General features: G+C 46.4%; 1 protein-coding gene across 6 annotated transcripts in view; it reads right to left on the bottom strand.

The window, feature by feature from the left end:
* PHF2 (PHD finger protein 2) overlaps positions 1-20,369 on the bottom strand; it is a 90,692-nt gene that overhangs the window by 6,213 nt on the left and 64,110 nt on the right. For 5 of the 6 annotated variants that reach the window (XM_054216831.1, XM_054216827.1, XM_054216826.1 and 2 more), the window contains 9 exons: positions 19,358-19,449; positions 17,997-18,086; positions 16,303-16,674; positions 15,247-15,366; positions 13,872-13,990; positions 13,023-13,201; positions 12,723-12,796; positions 10,808-10,965; positions 1,087-1,364 (listed from right to left, as the gene is read on the bottom strand). In XM_054216831.1, coding sequence (XP_054072806.1) covers positions 1,087-1,364; positions 10,808-10,965; positions 12,723-12,796; positions 13,023-13,201; positions 13,872-13,990; positions 15,247-15,366; positions 16,303-16,674; positions 17,997-18,086; positions 19,358-19,449 — 1,482 coding nt within the window. The remainder of the gene's footprint in view (positions 1-1,086; positions 1,365-10,807; positions 10,966-12,722; positions 12,797-13,022; positions 13,202-13,871; positions 13,991-15,246; positions 15,367-16,302; positions 16,675-17,996; positions 18,087-19,357; positions 19,450-20,369) is intronic. The other variant, XM_054216828.1, reaches the window with a different exon arrangement.

A 20,369-nucleotide genomic window follows, 5' to 3' on the forward strand; every position in this document is an offset into this window, starting at 1 on the left:
TCAGATGCAGCACAAACAGAGCTTCTGGAAACCAAGCCTGCTCACAGCAAAGACTCTCCGTTCACCGGCAGCACAGACACATGATGAACAAATCCACCCCTCGGTAGAGCGGAGCCTTGTTCACGCGTGGCATGTGTCTGTAACCCACAGCCCTGTCCAGCAGCTTCACGGAGCTGCCCGTTCCCAAAGCTCCTTCCAGCACTATCACTGCATCCCAGCGCGCGCAGCGCATCCCGAACGGCTGGGCAGCCGCCTTCTGCGACAGGTCACGGCAGCTCCGTTCTGCCTCGGCATCTCTGTTAATAACATGACAACACACACTCCACTTTGCCAGTCGTAACAGATGAGTTCTGATGGCCACGCTTGCCAAGGAGACTTCAACGCACACACACAGACTTTCGTGTTATGCAGCATAAACCTCTACCAACTTCTTGCCCTCCTTGGGGCTTTGGGCTTTCCAGTCTCTATCAGCCTTCACATGATTACTTTTCTTCATTTCCTCACTACTTATATTCAAAAAATGCTCCTGCAGATTATAATGGCAGAACTGATGGAACTGGTGCAAACTGGCTTTGTGCCCACTTCTGCTTCAGATGCTTGCATTCCCTGCCAACACTCAAAATACCACTGGATCCCTTTTCCAAGTACAAGTTCAACTTCTCACTCATCTTAGCTAGACATTTTATTGCTGTTGTGCAGACGAGGATATTTCTGTCATAAGTACCAGTACCTGACACACGTTTCTGGGACAGTTTCCCGTTTCTTGGCTGACTGCTGCAGTTGCAGTGGGATTCCACGCCTCTGAAGATCTTCTGACTGTGACATGCCTCAAATACAGTCTACTTGGATGGCCACATCACCACCAGCTCTGCAGTCGGCCTACCTATCCCACGCTGTTTGCTTAATTTTGTCGTCCGGACCTTTTGTTATTTGCACTCCTCCTTACCAAAATACCCAGCAGATTTCAACGAGACAGAAAGCGAGCAAGCCAATCATGAGAAACGTGGTGGGTATTTGCAAACATGCACAAATACGTACATGCACACCCAGGCACACACTCGCTCACACTGCTTCCTTTGTACTTACCGTAATCGGAATCTTTAAAACAGGCATCTAAGTGGTCCTGATCTTCATCGTAATCTTCGATGTCAATACTGTTCTTTGTGCTTTTCTTTAGTAACCGTTTGCCGGCATTTTTGTTGCTGCCGCCACCCGTTTTTTTAGAGTTTTGTGTGGAGAGGGAGTTATTCTTCGCCTGATTGGTACCCCACGATGTCTGGAGGCAGGACTCTGACGACTGGAGGTTTGCCATCGATAGCATGCCCTGGATTGCTTCTTGCGTGCTGGGTGAGGCAGGTGGCTGACTGCAGGGAAACGGTGAGAAAGTCAAGAGCTATTAGTAACTCCAGAAAAACAAAACCCCCTCACAAACAGTTGACTCCTTTCACTGCCCAGTGTCGCTAGAAGAGATTTCCTGATTACCGCCCTTTGAGCAGCTGAGCATGCCACAAGTGACACCAGTTATTTTTAGGCTAACAACAGCAGTATCACAGACAGCACGTCGGATTTGGGGTTGCTGTCCCAGAAGTCACAGAGCTGTGCGCCGTGGGGCTGGGTGTGTGATGGGCAGCTCCCTGGGGGCCACTGTCACTGGTGGGTGAGGACAGGGGTCAGGTAACTTTTCAAAGCCCAGAGCAGCACTGCCAGTAATGCAGTGTCTCTACTACCAACTCTGAGGGCTTACGGGGCAGCACTGGAAGGGGGTGTCGTGGTGGGCTTCTGCTACATACATGGGCTGGAGCACCTCTCCTATGGAGACAGGCTGAGAGAGTTGGGGTTGTTCAGCCTGGAGAAGAGAAGGCTCCGGGGAGACCTTACAGCAGCTTTCCAGTATGTGAAGGGGGCCTACAAGAAAGCTGGGGAGGGACTTTTTACAATGGCATGTAGTGACAGGACAAGGGGCGATGGCTTCAAACTGAAAGAGGGGAGATTTAGATGAGATTTCAGGAAAAAAATTTTCACTCTGAGGGTGGTGAGCCCCTGGCCCAGTTGCCCAGAGAAGCTGTGGCTGCCCCATCCCTGGAGGGGTTCAAGGCCAGGTTGGACGGGGCTTGGAGCGACCTGGGCTGGTGGGAGGTGTCCCTGCCCAGGGCAGGGGGTGGAACGAGATGATCTTTAAGGTCCCTTCCAACCCGAACCATTCTGTGATTCTATGATACTGTTAAACAAGCAGAGGAAGAATTTGAAGAACTGGAAGGAAGCTCATTCATCGTCACAGGTCACATTTCTCACCGGGGACTGTCACCACTCCAGGATCTGCTGGAAAGGCAGCATGGTAGGGCAGAAGCAATTCAAGAGTTCTCTGCAGTGCATTGGGAGGGTTTTCTGATGTGGATGTGGGATGGGTTGATTATGGGAGCTGCTGGAGAGATACGGATGGGTGGACTACAGGGTGGGTGGAATCCTTGATTTCATTAAACTTGCTTTTTGGCGCTTTATTGCCAGTTCTCAACAGGCACTGTGTATCTACTACAGAAAGAAATACATTCCTACAGAATAAGCCGAGGTCAAATGATGTGTAAATTCTGACCGGCGTGTACCCTTAGTGAGGTGGGAAAGCACGCTCCCCACGATATAGAAGAATGTAGAAGAACAATAACCTCGCCAGAGAACACCAGACATTAACTCTGCAACAGGCAGAACACATCATCAAATATTTCCAGAACTTTGGAGATCGGGCAAATAGTGAAATGCAGAAGAATGTGCTGTGGTAATGATTTTTTTTAGTTATGCAACAGAATCCACTAACACGCAGCATTTTCCAAGTAAATTAGCAGTACCACACCACTTTCTCTTATTTGATCTTAATTTAATCCACTTTAAACCATTACAGGACTCCAGACAGAGTAACGTACAAGACATAACGAGAGTTTCTGGGCACTAATTGCATTTATAAATAATCCTGAAAATGAGTTAAGACTGGTGTTAGCAGCTAGCAACTCAACAAACAGAAGAGCATCGAAAAACTTATTTAGGGAAGAGACATTTTAATCCCCCATTATCATGCCAGATGCCTTAGCCTTCTCCCTGTCAAAGGCATATTTTACATCATCTATAAGAAATTAAGGTATTTTCTCTCAATTTTTTCCCCCCACCGTTTTTGCAACCACTGGACTCTCAAAACACTGCAAACAGACCATCAAACACTGACCACTAAACGGGCAAATTAGAGAGGAACTGCCTTAAGCAACACAAGCTTCGACAAATAAATTGTGGAATATGATCAAAACCAGCGGTTTTGAGAGGCAAACCACAACCTGACCGTGTGGGTGAAATGTCTCACAGAGACAGAGCTGCACATGGGGCAAAGTGTTTCTCATTAGGGCATGTGCTTGCCTGTACTTCCATTAGAGGTATTGCAGCTTCCTAAGCCAACAAAAATTTAAGAAGAATCAGGAAGCAATTTTTAAGCTCTGGAAGGCCATATCCCCTTTCTGTAGCTTCAGCAACGATTTTAAAAAAAACCCAAACATTTATGAAAGTAAACTACCTGTGAGTTACACTTATGGCTTAGGAAACATGTAAAATGAGAGCAGGAGCAGGAGCAAAGCGGCTTCTGCCCCTGAGCTCCCTCCCCAGCATCTGGCTGGCGAGGGCCCTTCCAGCACCCAGCGCGGCGGCCCTTGGTGACAGCGCAGACCCTGCCGCCGCTCTGCAAATCCCGCAGCCTTGCTCTCCTTTCCTCACGCTAAGAAATGACGTTGTGGACGAACAGAGAAAAGGACACTTTAACAAACTGGCCGGTAGCACTTCGTGACTTCTGCAGTGGGCTCCGCTTCAGCATTTTGCACAGCCTCCCTTTTCAGGGTTTTATTTCCTTTTACTCTTGTAAGGACAAGGACACGCGATTAGAGAGATTAGTTTCCTGCACTAACCGTTTGCTGCCTAGCAAGCACCCGGTGATTTTCAGCTCCACTCAGGAACTGAAAGAGGCCCACACTGGAAGCTGCCAGGTTCCCCTGCACCACCCAGCACCCCGCCAGCAAACTTCGGTGCAGCCCCAGCACCGTCCACAAGGCAAAAGAACCACTCGGATGGCCAGAAAGGCACGGCCAAAGCAGCGGTGGCCTCCCGAATGACCCCCAGAGCTGGGCTGCAGAGGAGGACTCAGAAGTCGTCCCAGCCTGGCTCCCACCCGGAGCCCACGCTAAGCCAGTACAGAGCCTGACGGGCCCAGCCTGCACCCGTGCCGAGCAGCCTCCTTAGCCACGCTAACGAGCCACGTGCCTCATCATCACCAGCAGCTGCCTTTCTCCTGCTGCTCCCCAGAGCTGAAACCGGCAACACGTTTTCACGTTATTAACAGAGAGAAGCACCACAACAGAAGGGAAAATCTGCTGTTAAAACTCGTCCCAAATAAAATCTCCCCCAGGGCCAACCAGCCGGGTGGGGACAGTGCGATGAGGAGCAGGGAAGGGCAACTCAGCGGGAAGCAGGGGAAGAAGACACTGGTCTGTACAGCACAGACGGCTCTGCGCCCCACGCACAGTGCTCTCTGCGACTATTTGTTGTGTTGGGTTTAAGCCTCGGGGCCTCAGTGTCCCAGAACAGCTTGCCGTTGCCAGCAGTATCTTTGCCAGGGAGGAGAACACAAAGGATCCCTTCAGGCTAGGCTTTGGGGCTTTCACATTGCCTGCGTGTCCTGCCTAGCCTCGACAAGAGCATCCTTTCCCTGACAGCATGTTCCAGAGCGGGTGGCAATAGGCAAACAGCCGTGATCGTGACAAGAATACACACGATTCAGCACAGACTAAGGGTTTACTTCCTTAGTTGAGGCTGGCCCCTGCGCTGCCTGGGCACAGGAATGATCCCAACACCCTGACGCGAGGAGAGGATATCACGCGGGGAGCTGGCGCCTCATTTTTCACAACCAATTCTACTACTGCCATCTCCCTCTCAGCATTCAACATCCCTGTGCAGATCACCCCCTTCCTTTCATAAGCAATTCCCAAGCCTTTCACCTACACCCTCATGTCCAGAAAATGAATTTATTAATTTCAGCAGAATATTACTCATTGAGGGGTGGCTTCTTCCCCATTCTCCCTGCTGCCTATGCAGACAGCTGGAGGCTCCGCAGGGCAAGGCGGAGAGGAGAGACAGCAAGCTCACTAATGTCTCACCTCGCCTCTGATTAACTATCGCCCAGTCTCATCTTAAGATTGAGGGAAAAATAGGCAGGGGCAAAAGAAAGTCACAGAAACCACTGAGCGTTTTCTAAATGGAAATAAGAACTAACCTGAAACAAGAACTATCTCATGGGGTTACAGAGAAGACAGAGCCAGACCCTTCTTGGCGGTGCACATCAATCGGACGAGAGGCAGTAGTCCCAAGCTGCCGCAGGGGAGATCCCAACCCAAAGAAGAACAGGGCAATACTGAGGGTGGCCCAGCAGCTCACGCAGAGAGGCTGTGGAATCCCCAGCCCTGAATATACTTAAACCTCACCAGGGCCATGCCCTGAACACCAGGTCAAACCTTGCAGCTGGCTGTGCTGCTGGGCTTTGTGTCAAACCTAGGCAGCTGCAGGAGGTAACTTCCCAAGGTCCCTTCCATCTACTGTTCTTCTTGAATACTTCAAATAAGAACCACTGAAAAACAGCTGTGCCTGTAAGGGGAAGGCAATAAATCACCATCCTCTCTCTGTGATAGTATTTCCCTGCCATTTCTGCATTTCCCCTCACCCTACCTGTGGCCAAGTGCAAATGAACCACAAAAAAGAAGTGGAGCCAAACAGTAATGACTTATCAGTATTTTTGAGAAGTGACAGTTGTATAAAACTACAGAACTCAAATAATTTCAAGTACAAAACCAGTATTTCCTTCCATTTTGGAATCAGACCTGGCAACAACAAATAATTTTGCTCAGTTCAAGGTTACCAGTCCCCTCCAAGCTTTCTCCCGTATTCCATTTCAGTTCCTTCAGAGTGTTTCCACATTTACGGCAGCCTTTCTGCGGGATCTCTGTCATTATCTGTCCCCATCTCACTACCGTTGGCGCAAGTACGGGAGACGCAGCTCTCTACAGCCATCTAGGTAAAGCCATCAAGGCATTTGGTTCGGTCAGCTGCAAATGACACTCCAATATTTTACAGTTTCACACAATTCAGACAAGGGCATTATCACAAAAAGCCCTGACCTGCTTCCTCTGGTACTGCTGGGGTCCAGCAGCTCCGGTGCCGGTCTGACAGGGCTCCACGATTCCCACTTGAGAGCTGGCTCTCATCCCCACAGACCGCTGTGTGAGCAAAGGAGATTCCACAGGCCTACCTGCACTACTGCTACCTGGAGTATCCAGAACATACATACATACATACATACATATATATATATAAAAAAAAATACATACATATGCCTACCCTTTATCTGCCTTAAAAGTAGGGAAAGATGAAAATTGTTCCTGAGAGTCAGACACAACCACATTGGCATTAAGTTGCGACACAGTATGTTGGCGTATCATGTTTCTCCTGTTTTGTTTTTTTTTTTAAAAAAGCACGTTAGGGCCATTTAAAAAGCCTAGCATAATTATGAAACGAAACATAGTAATTTCATTTATCGGGAGCTTTTTTCAATCAAGCTGCAACGCACACTGCCAAAGCCTAATTGTTTATACAAGAGCCAAAATTGATATGACACATTCCCACTAAACTACCACACACAGTGCAGTAATTCATGCAGAGTTTGGTTATGCGACTGCGCTTGCGACTTTGATTTCAGAAACCGCAAAGTCTACAAACACACTGGGTACAGAGCCCAGGCTGAAGGGAGGGAAAATGAAAGGCCTGAGTCCTAGCCCATTGCTGAATGGCAGTTTTAACCCATTGCAGACAGCAAAAGACACCTCCCAAGCAAGGAAGAGAAACTTCGAGGACCATTTCTTTAACTTGCTTTCTCTGCATCCCCCTCCATTTCTGCACATCGTAAGCAGGTGGCAAAACATGTCACAGATGGAACGGTTACTAGTGTAAATATGGCCAAGGCAGATTTCTTTTAGTTCTTACGATGGTTGACAAATTTTCTTATTTTATACCAAACTTCAAGCATGGGAGTCATATTATACTGGCAACTTTATTCCCAGAGTTAGGTACACCTACCTACCTGCCGACGTGTCTAATTACCTGCCAAAATGTAAGCGTAAATTTGACACAAACACTAGTTCCATTATGCAGCGTAACACAGAATGGAAAAGGAATTCACAGGAAGAGCCAAATAAACAAGAAGTGCCAATGCAGTTATTTTTTTTGAAGAGCAGACACAGAGATGGGGACAAATCTCAAGAGATCGGGAAAATCTAGAACCACTGACCCACCTGAGCTCAGACAACAAAAAATATTGCGTTTCCTGGGAGCTGCAGGCACATCGGTACCTCTCCCCATACCCTCTGCAGCCCCAGGTGGTGGTTCCTCTCCCCATACCCCCTGCAACGCCAGGTGGTGGTTCCTCTCCCCATACCCTCTGCAGCCCCAGGAGGTGGTTCCTCTCCCCATACCCTCTGCAGCCCCAGGAGGTGGTTCCCCTCCCCATACCCTCTGCAGCCCCAGGAGGTGGTTCCTCTCCCCATACCCTCTGCAGCCCCAGGAGGTGGTTCCCCTCCCCATACCCTCTGCAGCCCCAGGAGGTGGTTCCCCTCCCCATACCCTCTGCAGCCCCAGGAGGTGGTTCCCCTCCCCATACCCTCTGCAGCCCCAGGAGGTGGTTCCTCTCCCCATACTCTCTGCAGCCCCAGGACGTGGTTCCTCTCCCCATACCCTCTGCAGCCCCAGGAGGTGGTTCCCCTCCCCATACCCTCTGCAGCCCCAGGAGGTGGTTCCCCTCCCCATACCCTCTGCAGCCCCAGGAGGTGGTTCCCCTCCCCATACCCTCTGCAGCCCCAGGAGGTGGTTCCTCTCCCCATACTCTCTGCAGCCCCAGGACGTGGTTCCTCTCCCCATACTCCCTGCAGCCCCAGGAGGTGGTTCCTCTCCCCATACCCCCTGCAACCCCAAGGGGTGGTTGGCTGTTTTGATTAACCACCCCTTGCAAGGGGGAAGGCAGCAAAAGAGGAAAACCAGGGCTAAACCGAGATTAGATCTCTTCCCTAGAACAAAGCAGCCTTGTCAAGATAAGCCTTCTAAAGACAGGTCATGACTATGTTACTTCATTTTAAAATCATTGGCTTTTTTCATCCCCATTAGGAATGACCAGAGAACTCTTACAGGAGACTCCGCACACACACCTCTCTCCAACACAGAGACGAGGATCCCCGTCACTGTCCCAAACCCTACGTGCTGATGCACGAAGGCAAGCCTGTCTCTCCCCGAGCTGCCTGGCACTTTACAACTGAGGCACCCTGCATGAAGCCTGTCTGTGTAACATGCTTCAATCTCTTGCATCCATCTAAGCTGTGAAAGAGACAATTGCCTAATAAACTGAGGAAGGTTGAACCAGAAGACGTTTCTGGTTCAGCAGCGCTGCCTCCTTTAGACTTCTCTGTAGCTCTGTCACTGCACTGTAACTTTAAAAGATTCCATTTTCTCCATTTTCTCCCTCAACAGCAAAAAAAACTTCTCTTTTTTTTTTTTTAAACTGACTGATAAAACTTGCTTCTATGGTTTCCCTTGGTAACTTATTCCATATGCTCCCCTTTGACCACGCGGCATAACTTTTGGAATTCTCAGTTATGGCTTTTAACTTCCAGTCTTTCCCAGTTTAGATAATATCTTCCTCTCTTAGGGGACTTTCTCATTCCACTTTAACGGGTTGCAAAGTTGCAAGCTGCCCTTTTCCTGGGTCACGCACACCCAACACCCAGGAAGGGCACAGCCCGAGTGAAAGGGACACCACCATTCTCTTTGCCCAGTCTGTTCTCAATGCTCCGACCACTCCGACAGCTACTTCTACTTCCTTGCCCAGGTTCTGGGGCTTTGTGTAACCAGGGCACGCCTGGAGAAAGCCGGGAGGAAAAGGATGCTGTTGGGGTATCCCAGCAACCACTGAATGTGGTATCTGGCTTTACTACTCAAAGCAGATCGATTTTGCTGCTTTGCACATATAAAACGGTGCAACGCACCTCTTGCTTCCATGCAACACCTGCTGGAGGAATCTGGAGTAGAATAAATGCTGCTTCAAGCAGCCAGCCTGGAGAACCAACGTGTCCCACCTGCTTGGTGAAGGTGGTTTTCAAATGAAGGCAGAGCGGAGATGGAACTGGCTTATTAAAATGCCAAACAAGAATAGCCTTACAGCACGTTTCACATCATTTCCCGTACCACCACCTCACCTTTCAGAGGACAATTCCTTTATTTGCACAACTGGCATATTTAGAGGCTAGAAACTTACGCCAGGAATTTACAAACAGCCCGCAGCTTCCAAAACTACCAAGGCTGTGGTCCCTGCGGAGGCATGGAGCGTGCCTAGGTGAATACCTCTGGTTTTCCACAGACAGGGAACAAATCAGTCAGTTACGACCGCAGTGAACCAGCAGACTGCTACGGAGCACAGGGCGTACGACACAGCAGTTCCTGTCTGCAGTGCCATTCTGTGCATGGAAGCCAGACACTCAGTTGACATTCCCCAAACCTCTTCCCAGGGATTTGTTCCTACAGTTTGAGTTAAGGAAGACATTTCCAGATGTGAAGAGTCCCACTAGCTCTTTTCAAAAGGACACACATCTGTTACCTAATTGCTCTCTCAGTGTTTCAGATCAGACTTGGCCTGTACAGAGCGGAGGTAGTGAACCCATACCTTTGTTTTGAGATGGGCCCCAATGAAACCCTTGTCCCAGACAGTCCTGAACTGCAGCATTTGAGTCTGGGAACCACATTTTCCAATTTTACATTTCTGTTCACTGGATTACCAAAAGAGGAAATGGTCTGAAGCAGCGGCAGGGGAGGTTTAGATTAGATATTAGGAAGAATGACTTTACTGACAGAGTGGTCAGGCACTGGAACAGCCTGCCCAGGGAGGGGGCTGAGTCACCATCCCTCGAGGTGTTTAAGAAACGTCTAGATGTGGCACTTCAGGGCATGCTCTAGTGGCAGAGACTGTAGGGGTTTTTTTGTGTGTGTATGGTTGGACTCGATGATCTCAAAGGTCCTTTCCAACCATGAAGATTCTATGGTTCCATGATTCTACCTAGTGGTGTACCTTATTAACCATATTCCAAAACACCCAGCATCAACTTCAATGTCCACCTACAGTGGCCTCATACGAAACTCAACCAAGCCCAGGCAAACACTTCTATTTTAGGTACAGAAGTACCCACGAAAGAGTTTTGTTTTTTCCAAGCCATGTGCTTTGGTGGGGAGAAGGATGATGACCAGGGGTGTGTGGGAGGGTAGACGGTTTCCTATTTTCTTCTTTCAAACATTCAATATTCAGGGAACTGTGTGTCACCTTATGGAAGGAATGCTGGTCATTTACATTACTTTATTACATTATTACTACATTAAAAAACATTATTTGTGCCCTCAAGTTGCATTCACTGAGCTCTCTCCTCCTTTTGAATGATTCATCTATTAGAATATTATTGCTAAAATGGATGTTCAGCATTTACAGATGTGAAATGCCTCTATTGGTTTAAATTATACCACCAAAACCTTTCCCACCCAGTTTCCCACCTCTCCCTCCAGATCACAGGATAAAGGAAGAATTTGCTTACGGGAGAAAAAGCAGTGACTGAGCTGCAAAATTCATTCTCACTCACACACACACAACCACAAAAGAACAATTTTTGATTATGTGTAAGAGTAAAAAACATCCCTTGGTGCATACCTGTTGGTGTTATACTCTAAACCCCCAACTTCCTTGCTTGCCTGCAAAAGATCAAGAATTCCCGCTGAACTTCCACTCTCTTTCTTTACTTTGGAATTGCGTCCTGGCTTTGCCTCTGTGTCAATGTGAAGCAAATCTTCATCTGACGAGTCATCGCTCTGCAAAAACAAGGAAATGGCTCAAACAAAACAGAAACCCACTAAGTTAGTCAACAAGAACAACACCATGATTTTTGCAGCCTGCTGCTCCTCCAAAGGCTAGCATTTGTAATTTGCTTTCCTTAAAAAAAACCCAAACAGACCAAAAAAGAAAAAAACCCAAACCAAGGTACACAGTAAAAATCTGTTCCCTTGCAGCCTGTAGACACGGTAGATTTTTCTTTCTCCTTACAACCCTGGAGAACCGGCTCTGAGACCTGATCCTGCGTACGGGATCAAACCACCCTAAGAGCGGTGTTGCCGGGTGCTGTGTTGCTTTCTCAGCCCCTGCTCCTGTTCTTGAGACCACGACCCACGTAGCAAAAGAAGTGGCTGTGTGGCCGTGACTCTGTCAGCCCAGGTAAGCATCGGGGCGCGGGTCTCTGCCTTGCACGACTATTAACATAGCCAAGCCAGACACAGGGACAGACCCGCTCCTGCCATCCCTGCTGCAAGGGGACAGGAAGATCTGACAGAGGAATGGAACAGACGCGTATGAACAGCAGCATCTGAGACCGCTGAAGGAAGCTACCTGCATCTAAGTATCCTTCCGGGGCTGGCACCTCTACGCACTGTGGTCTAGGGGATAACAGAACAGTGTTTTCCCCCTCCCTGTCCTGCTTTCAGGCCTCTAAAGCCCCCGTCCTAATGCTTAGCCTGCCAGTTAGTGCCCTCTCCAGGAACTGGCCTCCCTCCTTAAGCTCCTGCACAGTGACATCCCAGCACGTTTTGCCCTGTTTCCTGTGCACTGGTCTTCGGATGGCAACTACTGACTCGCTCTTGAATATGCCTGAGCCAAACCAGGATGAAAAAGATTCCCTAGTTCTTCGGGTCAAACATTTCAGTCATGTACGGTTCTGCGTTAACAAGCTGGTTTGCTTTTTCTGACTGATTCAGATTTTATAATATGAATTTGAATTAACCACAGTTGGGCAAAACATTTAATTTTAACGTCATTTAATGTAATTCGATTTCCAGCAGACCTTCAATGCCACCACAGAGCAAACTTACGGCTGTGCTTTCAGCGTCCTGGAGGCAAGCTATCGACAGGCACATTGACACTGCCGCAAGTCAGGGACATGCCGAGGTCTCTTGCAGAGCCAAGGGCATTCTAGATGTAAGTCCGTAATGGGCAAAGGGAGACTCTGCTAAGTGATAGCAAACAAATCCTTTAATTGCTACGTAATAGGTATTGAGGGCTTCTAGTAACGTGAAACGCCAAGTGACGTGAGTTCAGCTGTATTAGCATTGCTCCGAGATTCATCTGTCAAACACGAACATGGAAATTTAACGACCAGTGTTCCAAGCACATGGAAAGGGGGGAACAGACACTGGTTGGGAGCACAGCTCGGGACAGACCCCTCTGCCTGTCAGCAACGTCACACCAAGCCAGGTACGACAGAAAACTCCCTCTGATCCTTCCCATTCCTTCTTATGGCCTGCTCCTGCTCTTGTGTCATACAACTGTCACGGTGCCCACGCACCCTTCCCATCAGGCCTGACCATGTACAAGGAGCTGAAGCCACAGCACCAAATTATGCCTGCCCTGGCAGTGGCTGAGTGCTCCCTGTTCTGGGCAGACTGTGACTGCAGGATGAAGGAGAGCATGTGACAACAGCCCGGGAGAAGGCTCTGCTGCTGTCATGACAGTACTGCCCACGTGCTGTTAGAGACGTACAACGGGTGCCTGCTTGTGACAGGTACAATAATAACCATACCTTGTATGATACCGACTCCACCTTTGGCTTCTTAACAGGAGTGTGCTGCAGAGTGTCTTTTTTATCCGATAAAACTGAATTAAAAAAAAAAAAAGAAATACAAAGTCATGGTTCTTTTCCCTTCAAAAGACAGCACTCCTAAGCTGTAACTTCTAAAGCAATCAAATCCACTTGTATTTGACTGACAGTGAAGACGCGGCTTGCTTATTATAAATCACATAGATTTTAAAGACTAATTTTGGACAATCAACACGTAAGACCTCGTTGCGCACCTACAGCCAAAACAGGAAATATTCTTACAGGGCAGTTCTCTTTTTGTAGTGTTTTTCTTCCTTCTGATTGGAAACTCATCAATTTTTAGTTCACCGTCATCTGACACATATTCATATTCATCTCGTACAGGTTTTGCTTTATCTTCTTTAAAATTCTGCAGCGACCCAAACACACTAGTATTCAGCTGGGTTTTGACTCCCTTCGAACTGAAAAAAAAATAAAAGAATTACAAATCAGTAATAATACTTTGATTGGAAAACATTTTGCGAATTGACAGAGAGGAAGACAAAGAGTACCTTTATATAGAAATCTCAGTCCACTTGAACCACTTTCAGAGGTGCCACAGCAACTCAAGTGATTTTACAAACACATTTCTGTACCTACAATTTATATCTCAAAATATGAGGCCGACTAGAATAGCCTTGGCTGGCTTCAAATAAACACTATGTTACTTAAAGCTGTCTCAAGGTATACCATGATATGCACAATGCAGATGCAGCGTGGAATTTTGGGATGCAGAGTTCATTTAACAGTTTCTTAAAAATGTACCCTGAGCAGGACCTGCACAAAACCCGCTTAACGTAACTCCGCTAGTAAGAACCCGAAGTGCCAAAACACGCGACACTGCCTGAATAGTGAGGACACTGTTCTCAAGCAAACTACCAGCCTCAAAGACAGGTCACCGCTGTTATGGCCACCTATGCTGGGCTCTAGGTAAAAGCAAGTTCTGGAACGAAGAACTTTTTGCTGAAGTGCATTTTCTACATTGACCAGAAAGGCAGATTTTCACCTTCTTGTATAAAACCCCATAAATAACGACAAGATTTTTTAATCTGCTTTTTTTAATTGACGTGCACTGTCGTATTTTTTACTTACCCAAGCAACTTCTTATTAGAGAAAGAGAATGTAAATTTGTTGTCCTTATTTCCTGATAAAGGTGTCTTTTCCGATTTGTGTTCCTCCTCCATTTTTAGAAGTGAATCAGGTTTACTGTTCTGAAAGGCAAAAGACCCAAACCAAAACAATAAAATTGGCTGAACGAGTTGCTGCTATTTCAGATTCCTAGGTAACCTCAGAGAATCCGCTGATCTACAGACAGTGAAAAGTATGTTCCCCCAAATGAGGTAAGGGATAGGGACTATTCCTTAGACTACGTGGGTTTTAGCTCAGGGACTTGTCCCCATTCAAGAAGCGCTTCGCCACCAGTTTAAGCAGTGCCTGCCACGAACACAATGCCAAATTTAAATACTGCTCTCTCTAAATCGCCACGGACTGATGTAAAATACAAAGACACACTTTGTGAACCAGAGCCCAGGCTCAGCTCGCTGCTCGTCGGCGCCGTGCCTGTGTGGCTGAGGACAGAATCCAGCACAGTGCCTGTAACCTCCCAAATACAACTGCATTTCATTCCCAGGCTCCACTTGCTTATTTCACACCTTTAGAAAGCTTGAATTATGAATTTAATAATGTAATATCAAAGTCATTCAGTAAAAAGGAAGCCTTTGATTATTTTTTAAGCTTCGCCTTAATCCTTTCCTAAGCTGTACTGGCTGTGGAATTAATTGGTACGTATTGATCTAATCACACTAACCGTGACTTTTTTTAACACAAAAGATTTACATGTCTCTAATGTTAATGATTCATGATTCCTAGTACTTTCCCCACATGAAAAAGCATGCACTTCTGTTTTGTTTTGGGGAATTTGCTTGCACCTTTGCCATTAGAAGTTCACAAAGCGGGCAAAATTCCGACCGCTATTTCTGTGAGAAAGCCTAGTGTCACCTCATTTTAAATGGTACCTGGAGAAAAAAATGTATCATTCTATGAATGAATTTTACTCACCCTGTATTAGCCCTCCAGGAAGGCAAGCTTTTAACTCATATGGCATAATTCAGATTTCATTAACTCTACTTTTATGCCGTCGTTAGTTATTGACTTCTCTGGAACTACTCCAGACTCAAAGTAGTACAACTACATTAAAGTAAGAATCACAAAAGTGATCAGCGCTGAAAAATCTCACTATTAACAGTGTTCCCACTGGACTCAACAAAGATGAAGACGGACAATTCGGCACGTGCTTTTGAAGAATCTACCCCCCCCCCCCCTTTAACAGTGATTACTTGATTATTTTCTGCTGAAATTTTTTCTCTGAGAACTGAAAATTAGTGCCTCGTGCCCTCTGCACATTTCTCCACCCTTGACTTATCACCACGTGGCAGAACCAGCAGCAGAATTTAACAGGAGACATTACCTTATATTTCCATTTGGCTTCTGTTTTGCTTTTATTTTGCTCTCGAACTTCAAATTTCTCCACCTCATTCTGCTTACTAGCAGTTTCCTTATTGGGAACACTTAAAACATTCTTTGCGGCCTGGGGAAAAAGTCAGCATGTACTCTTAATGAGGACGGAGGGCCGGCATGTTACAGAAAGGTATTTTTTATCTGGAATATAACATGATATATTTTTGAAAACTCCTCTTCTGATTCCTTCTTTTCGAACCCGAATGTGAGATTCGATGACATGACTGCTGCTTCAGAGAACGCAGACGACTGGCTGCATTTCTCCTGGATACACCAACATACAAAATGAATGTAAAAACACGCTAATCTCCCTGCCTGTCGCTCCGTGGGCAGGTGTCGCAAACCGCATACCAACTGCCGGGAAATTCAGAAGCACTTTAGAAAAGACTTATGGATACTTCATACCAAACAGTGTACAATACATTGCTCTGCCAGTGCCTCAATGAAATCCCGGCCCCTACTGAAGTCAGCAGCAAAATTCACGTCGAATTAAAGGACATCAAAATGAAACTTGTCCTACATGGGCAAAAATGGAAGCAAACTATTGTTTTATCTTCGTTCACTCATTCTAGAGCAAAATCTCATGCAAATAAGATGCTTTAGAATGAGTTCCTTCACCTTTGATAACTGATTATGGAAATGCACCCAAGAGCGCTAATAACACTTATAAGAAGAATGTAATAGTTCAAGAGGCAAAAAAAAGCGCCATTTTTAATGCTCACCTCGCCTCAGTTTGGGCAGGGCACTGGCAGTAGTTTGCCAGACCCGGCGTGAATCAATAGGTTTCTCGAAGGCTCCACGTCAAATGATTAACCAAGCAAACAGTGAGATCAAACCAAGTCGGGTAAGAAAAGGGCGATAAGCTAGCAATTACAAAACTTTCATTTACTTCAGTGGAGACAGGCTTTTCCACTGTGTTGCTTAAGTTATTTTTTTCACGAGACCCAAGGAGTGATTTTATCCCTATTATGGCAAGAGAACAGGGAGAGGTTAAAATATGACCCACCTTCCCCTTCTTTGGCGTCTCGATCTTTGTCAAAGCCTCCTTTGTGTGTGCCTCCAGCAAGTCGAGATTCGGGATGGCTGGCGGTGGACTCTCCTTTGCCTTCTTTCCTTTCTTTTTTCCTTCTCCCTTCACTTTTGGTGTTTTGGGAGGCTTAGGGGGTTTGGGTGGCTTGGGAGGTTTGGGGGGTTTGGATGGCTTCAGTTGTTTGGGGGTTTTCACAGTTTTGGGAGTCTTTTTTTTAGGGAGCTTTTCTACAGGCGGGGGCGGAGGCGTCACTTGGACGGGTGATGGTGCCTCCTCCTTCTCCACAGGACAGATCTCCTCAGCATTCGTGTTGGCACTCGTGTCTGCTTTGCTGGCTTTCGAAGCATTCTGGAGTTTAGCACAAAATGGGAAAGCATTCAGACCCATCCGTCTCACGTTAGATATTCCCCTGCCACCCTTCCTTCCTCGGGGAAACAAAGCCCAAAGATCCCCCCCGCTCAGTAAAGGGGTAACTGCATTCACAGTGGGGCTGTGAGGCTGGCCAGGGAACGAAGACCCATCACACGCCACAGTAACGCTCTGCTCACCACTAATTCCCACCCCCACGTTGCTCAGGCACAGCTTTCGCCTGGAGAAACTCCACTGGCTCCATAAGGAACATAACTCTCACCAGGTTGTATCGTCAGGTAGGACTGTTAAATGGACTGCCCACACAAACAAATGTATAAAATGAATGGCCTTTTGTTTAAAATGCTAATCAGCTTGAGCACAAACCATTTCCATTTAACTCAGATGTGATAAATGCAGCAGAATCGTGTTCCATGCCCTCAGGAAAAGTAAGCAGTAAAATAGCTGCCCAATTAAAATTAACACTATATGACTAATTAACAAGAAATTATTTTCTGCTTAACTTGCCATTTTGACAATCAGAAAACGTAAAACTACATCAAAGAGGATAAAAGGACAAGACAGATTTCAATTTTCAGGTCTTTGGGTATAGTTAGAAAAGGGGTAGAATGTAACACAATGTCTTCTTAAAACAACTGAGCTAGCCATTGTCACCTTGCACTGTCACAGGTCACCACTGAGTGGAATACGATACCGGACTTAATGGATGATACCTCCAGGAAACCTACTTTTTGGGGGTCTTCTGGGGTTTTTTTTGGGGGGAGGGTGTGTATAATTATTATCACATTTGCTATAGTAACTCTGCCTAGAAGCCAGCCAAGAGCAAGGCTTTCTATCGGTACGACGCAGAGAATAATAGTCCCAAGCCCAGACAATGTCATAGACAAGACCAATGAACATAAGGAAAAGAAGATACTACCCAGGGAACACAATCACAGGGACGGCAAAAGTGTTCTTTGAATTCTATCATATTTTTGGGTAGGGAGTAGCTAAAGTGAGAGAGAAAATAAGGACGGAGAGGGGAGCGTGGCCCGCCCAGCTAGGAGAGGGTGGAGGAGGAAGGACGTCGGACAGGCAGACACAGCGTAAAGCCAAGGAGAAAGCAAAGAGGAGCCCAGAATACGCGTTGAGTCAGCCACAGACAAGAGTCTTGAGCAGTCCCCCTACCCTGAAACCTCACGTTGAATTCTTTTAATGAAGAAAGAGGGGAAAAAAGATTCATTTATTTCAAGTCATCCATCTTATAGCCTAGATTATTAAAAGACCCACAATATAGTTAATGTTATGAAAAGAGCACAAACCTCACTTAATCTTATCTCTTTGGCAAGGTCCTTGATAAGTTGTGCTGGTTTGAAGTTTTCTGGTAGCTCATCTTCATGCTCTGCTAAAGCCTAAAACAGAACAAAGCCAGACCGCTGTTTCTGTGCGTGTTTTTTTGCAAAAATATATTAAAAAAACCTCATTAAGTGAAAGATCAGTATTTTTCCTATGTACTGAAATCAATACTGTAGTCCAAATAAGGAATAAAATATACTTTTCTTTTCCCCCTCCTGGATGTTATTGTAAATAGTTGGGTTTTTTTCAGATATTCCTGCTTTTTCACAACTGTAACATCACTTTGCTCATCCCCTTATATGAGATTCTGGGTGAAGTTCCTTTTCCACATCTACAAGGAGAGACTGTCTCTGTCTTCAAGGAGCGCAACAGGCACACACCTTGTCAGCAGAGTGGTTTGGGAGCTCCCTGACGGGACTGACAACATTTGCATTCACAGGCCCTGTTATAATATTCAAAGTTCAACTTTACCTAAATGCCAACAGAGTCTCATTTCCTTTGACTCACTACTTCTCATCTGCACAGCAAGTGGAAAAATAAACAGGGTGACACGGAGAAGAGAGCTTCCAGACCAGCCAGTCCTTCTGCAGGAAACCAGGGAGCAATTCCAAATCCAGGCTCAAGCACTGGCTTTTTGCAGCAGGGAGCAGCCAAGTCCCTGACTACATCTAAATGTGGGACAGCCACCTAACTCACCTAACTGTGTATGCAACATCGTGTACTCAGATGCTCATCCCTCCTTCAAACGTTTTAAAATCCTAAAGCTGCTAGTTCCCCTGTTCGCATTTTATGACTGAATGGCCTGTCTCCTGCAGAGAATTCCCCCAAACTGTAGCAGTAGCGCGTGCAAGAATAACACTTGTGAAACGACTGCAGCAGGAAATTCAGGCTGCAAATCCCTTTAAGCCTTCTCTCCAACCAAGATGTATTTCCTGGCTCAATTAATGTGTTGATTTGCAGGAACTTGTGCACACAAAAATGCAGGAGTTATTCTAGGCCTCGCTCGCATACCCAACCTCTGCTTAATTGATTTGGCACATGAAAATGCTCGGAGCCAGGGAGAACATTCATTCAGTATCCTCTCGGCTGTGTGCAGAATTGAGTTTTTTAGAGCTCCGGTGTTAGCTTTTTCCTCGCTGACTCCTCACGTGGCACTATGAAATCCCAGCTATTGCCCTCCTTCCCCGTTCTCCCAGTCCCTTCTCTTTGCGATTTCAGAATTAGCTGTTGTGCTACGGAGATATTATTTGTTCTAGCATTTGCCCTCTGTTCCAGTGACTGACAAACCTGAGGAACACACAATACTAAAACAGGCTGCTTCTCCTACCTGTTTTTTAGTCCATGACCTGAAAGCACCATTGAGAATTTTTGCTCCTTGGAGTAAATGAGCAGGAGGTTGTTGCCCAGCTTTATGCAAACCTAAGGAGAGGAAAAAAGCAATGCCATTCAAACGGCGCTCACTGAAGTCGTTTTACATAAATCCTTTAATTTGAAAAAGTTTAACTGTGAAAGCTGACTCTTTGAAAGTCGGTCACCACAAATGAATCCCTGTTATAACTTGAAGGTAATAAGGAGTATATTTACTGTGTCATAAATCCAACTCAGCCTTCCTACACTGTGCTCCTGTAAGTTATGTCTACACTGGCAATCCTTCCGGTTCCTTTCTTGGTCCCATACTCAAGCTAGCTTCCACGTTCATACATCCTAGGCTGTGGGAATAAAAAGGTACCATCAGCGGTTCTTTTATTCTGACTGAAAAAGCAAGTACCGATTATGTGGAAACAAAGGTTCTACTGGGCAAAGCATTTCACTTCTGCCTGAGCACACGCTTGCCTAAACCTTTTCCCTCATTCCAGTTTTTGTTCAGAGTCGGTCACAAGGGGCCCCTTCCTGGTGACACTCAGAGGGACCCCTCACCTTGCTTATTAATTAGACACATTTTTCTCATTATAAAAGGATCTGGTGGGTGTCTCTAGACACGTTCTGTAATAGGCGAAATAGCGGCAAAGAGCAAAGTGAGACCGAACCTGTAAAGAACATGCACACATAGATGTTTGGATCAACTCTGAAGGAATCTGATCTGGAAGATTTTGAATTTCACAGAAAACTTTGCTTTAATTCCCAGTGCTCCCGCTGGCCACATCTTTGACGTTCCTGTGGCCCCGTATACATGCGACCTGCCCACGTACTTCGAGTGGGATCAGCAGAATGATGGGAGAAGGAAGTGCGACTCTGTGCCTTGGGCTGACAGAGCGTGTAGTTCATTAGGTTAAAACAGGGAACGAATCCAGACTTGACAGGCAACTAAAAACTAAAAAAAAATGTTACAACATTATTTG

This window comes from Rissa tridactyla, chromosome 10 (assembly GCF_028500815.1).
Source record: "Rissa tridactyla isolate bRisTri1 chromosome 10, bRisTri1.patW.cur.20221130, whole genome shotgun sequence".
NCBI lineage: Eukaryota > Metazoa > Chordata > Aves > Charadriiformes > Laridae > Rissa > Rissa tridactyla.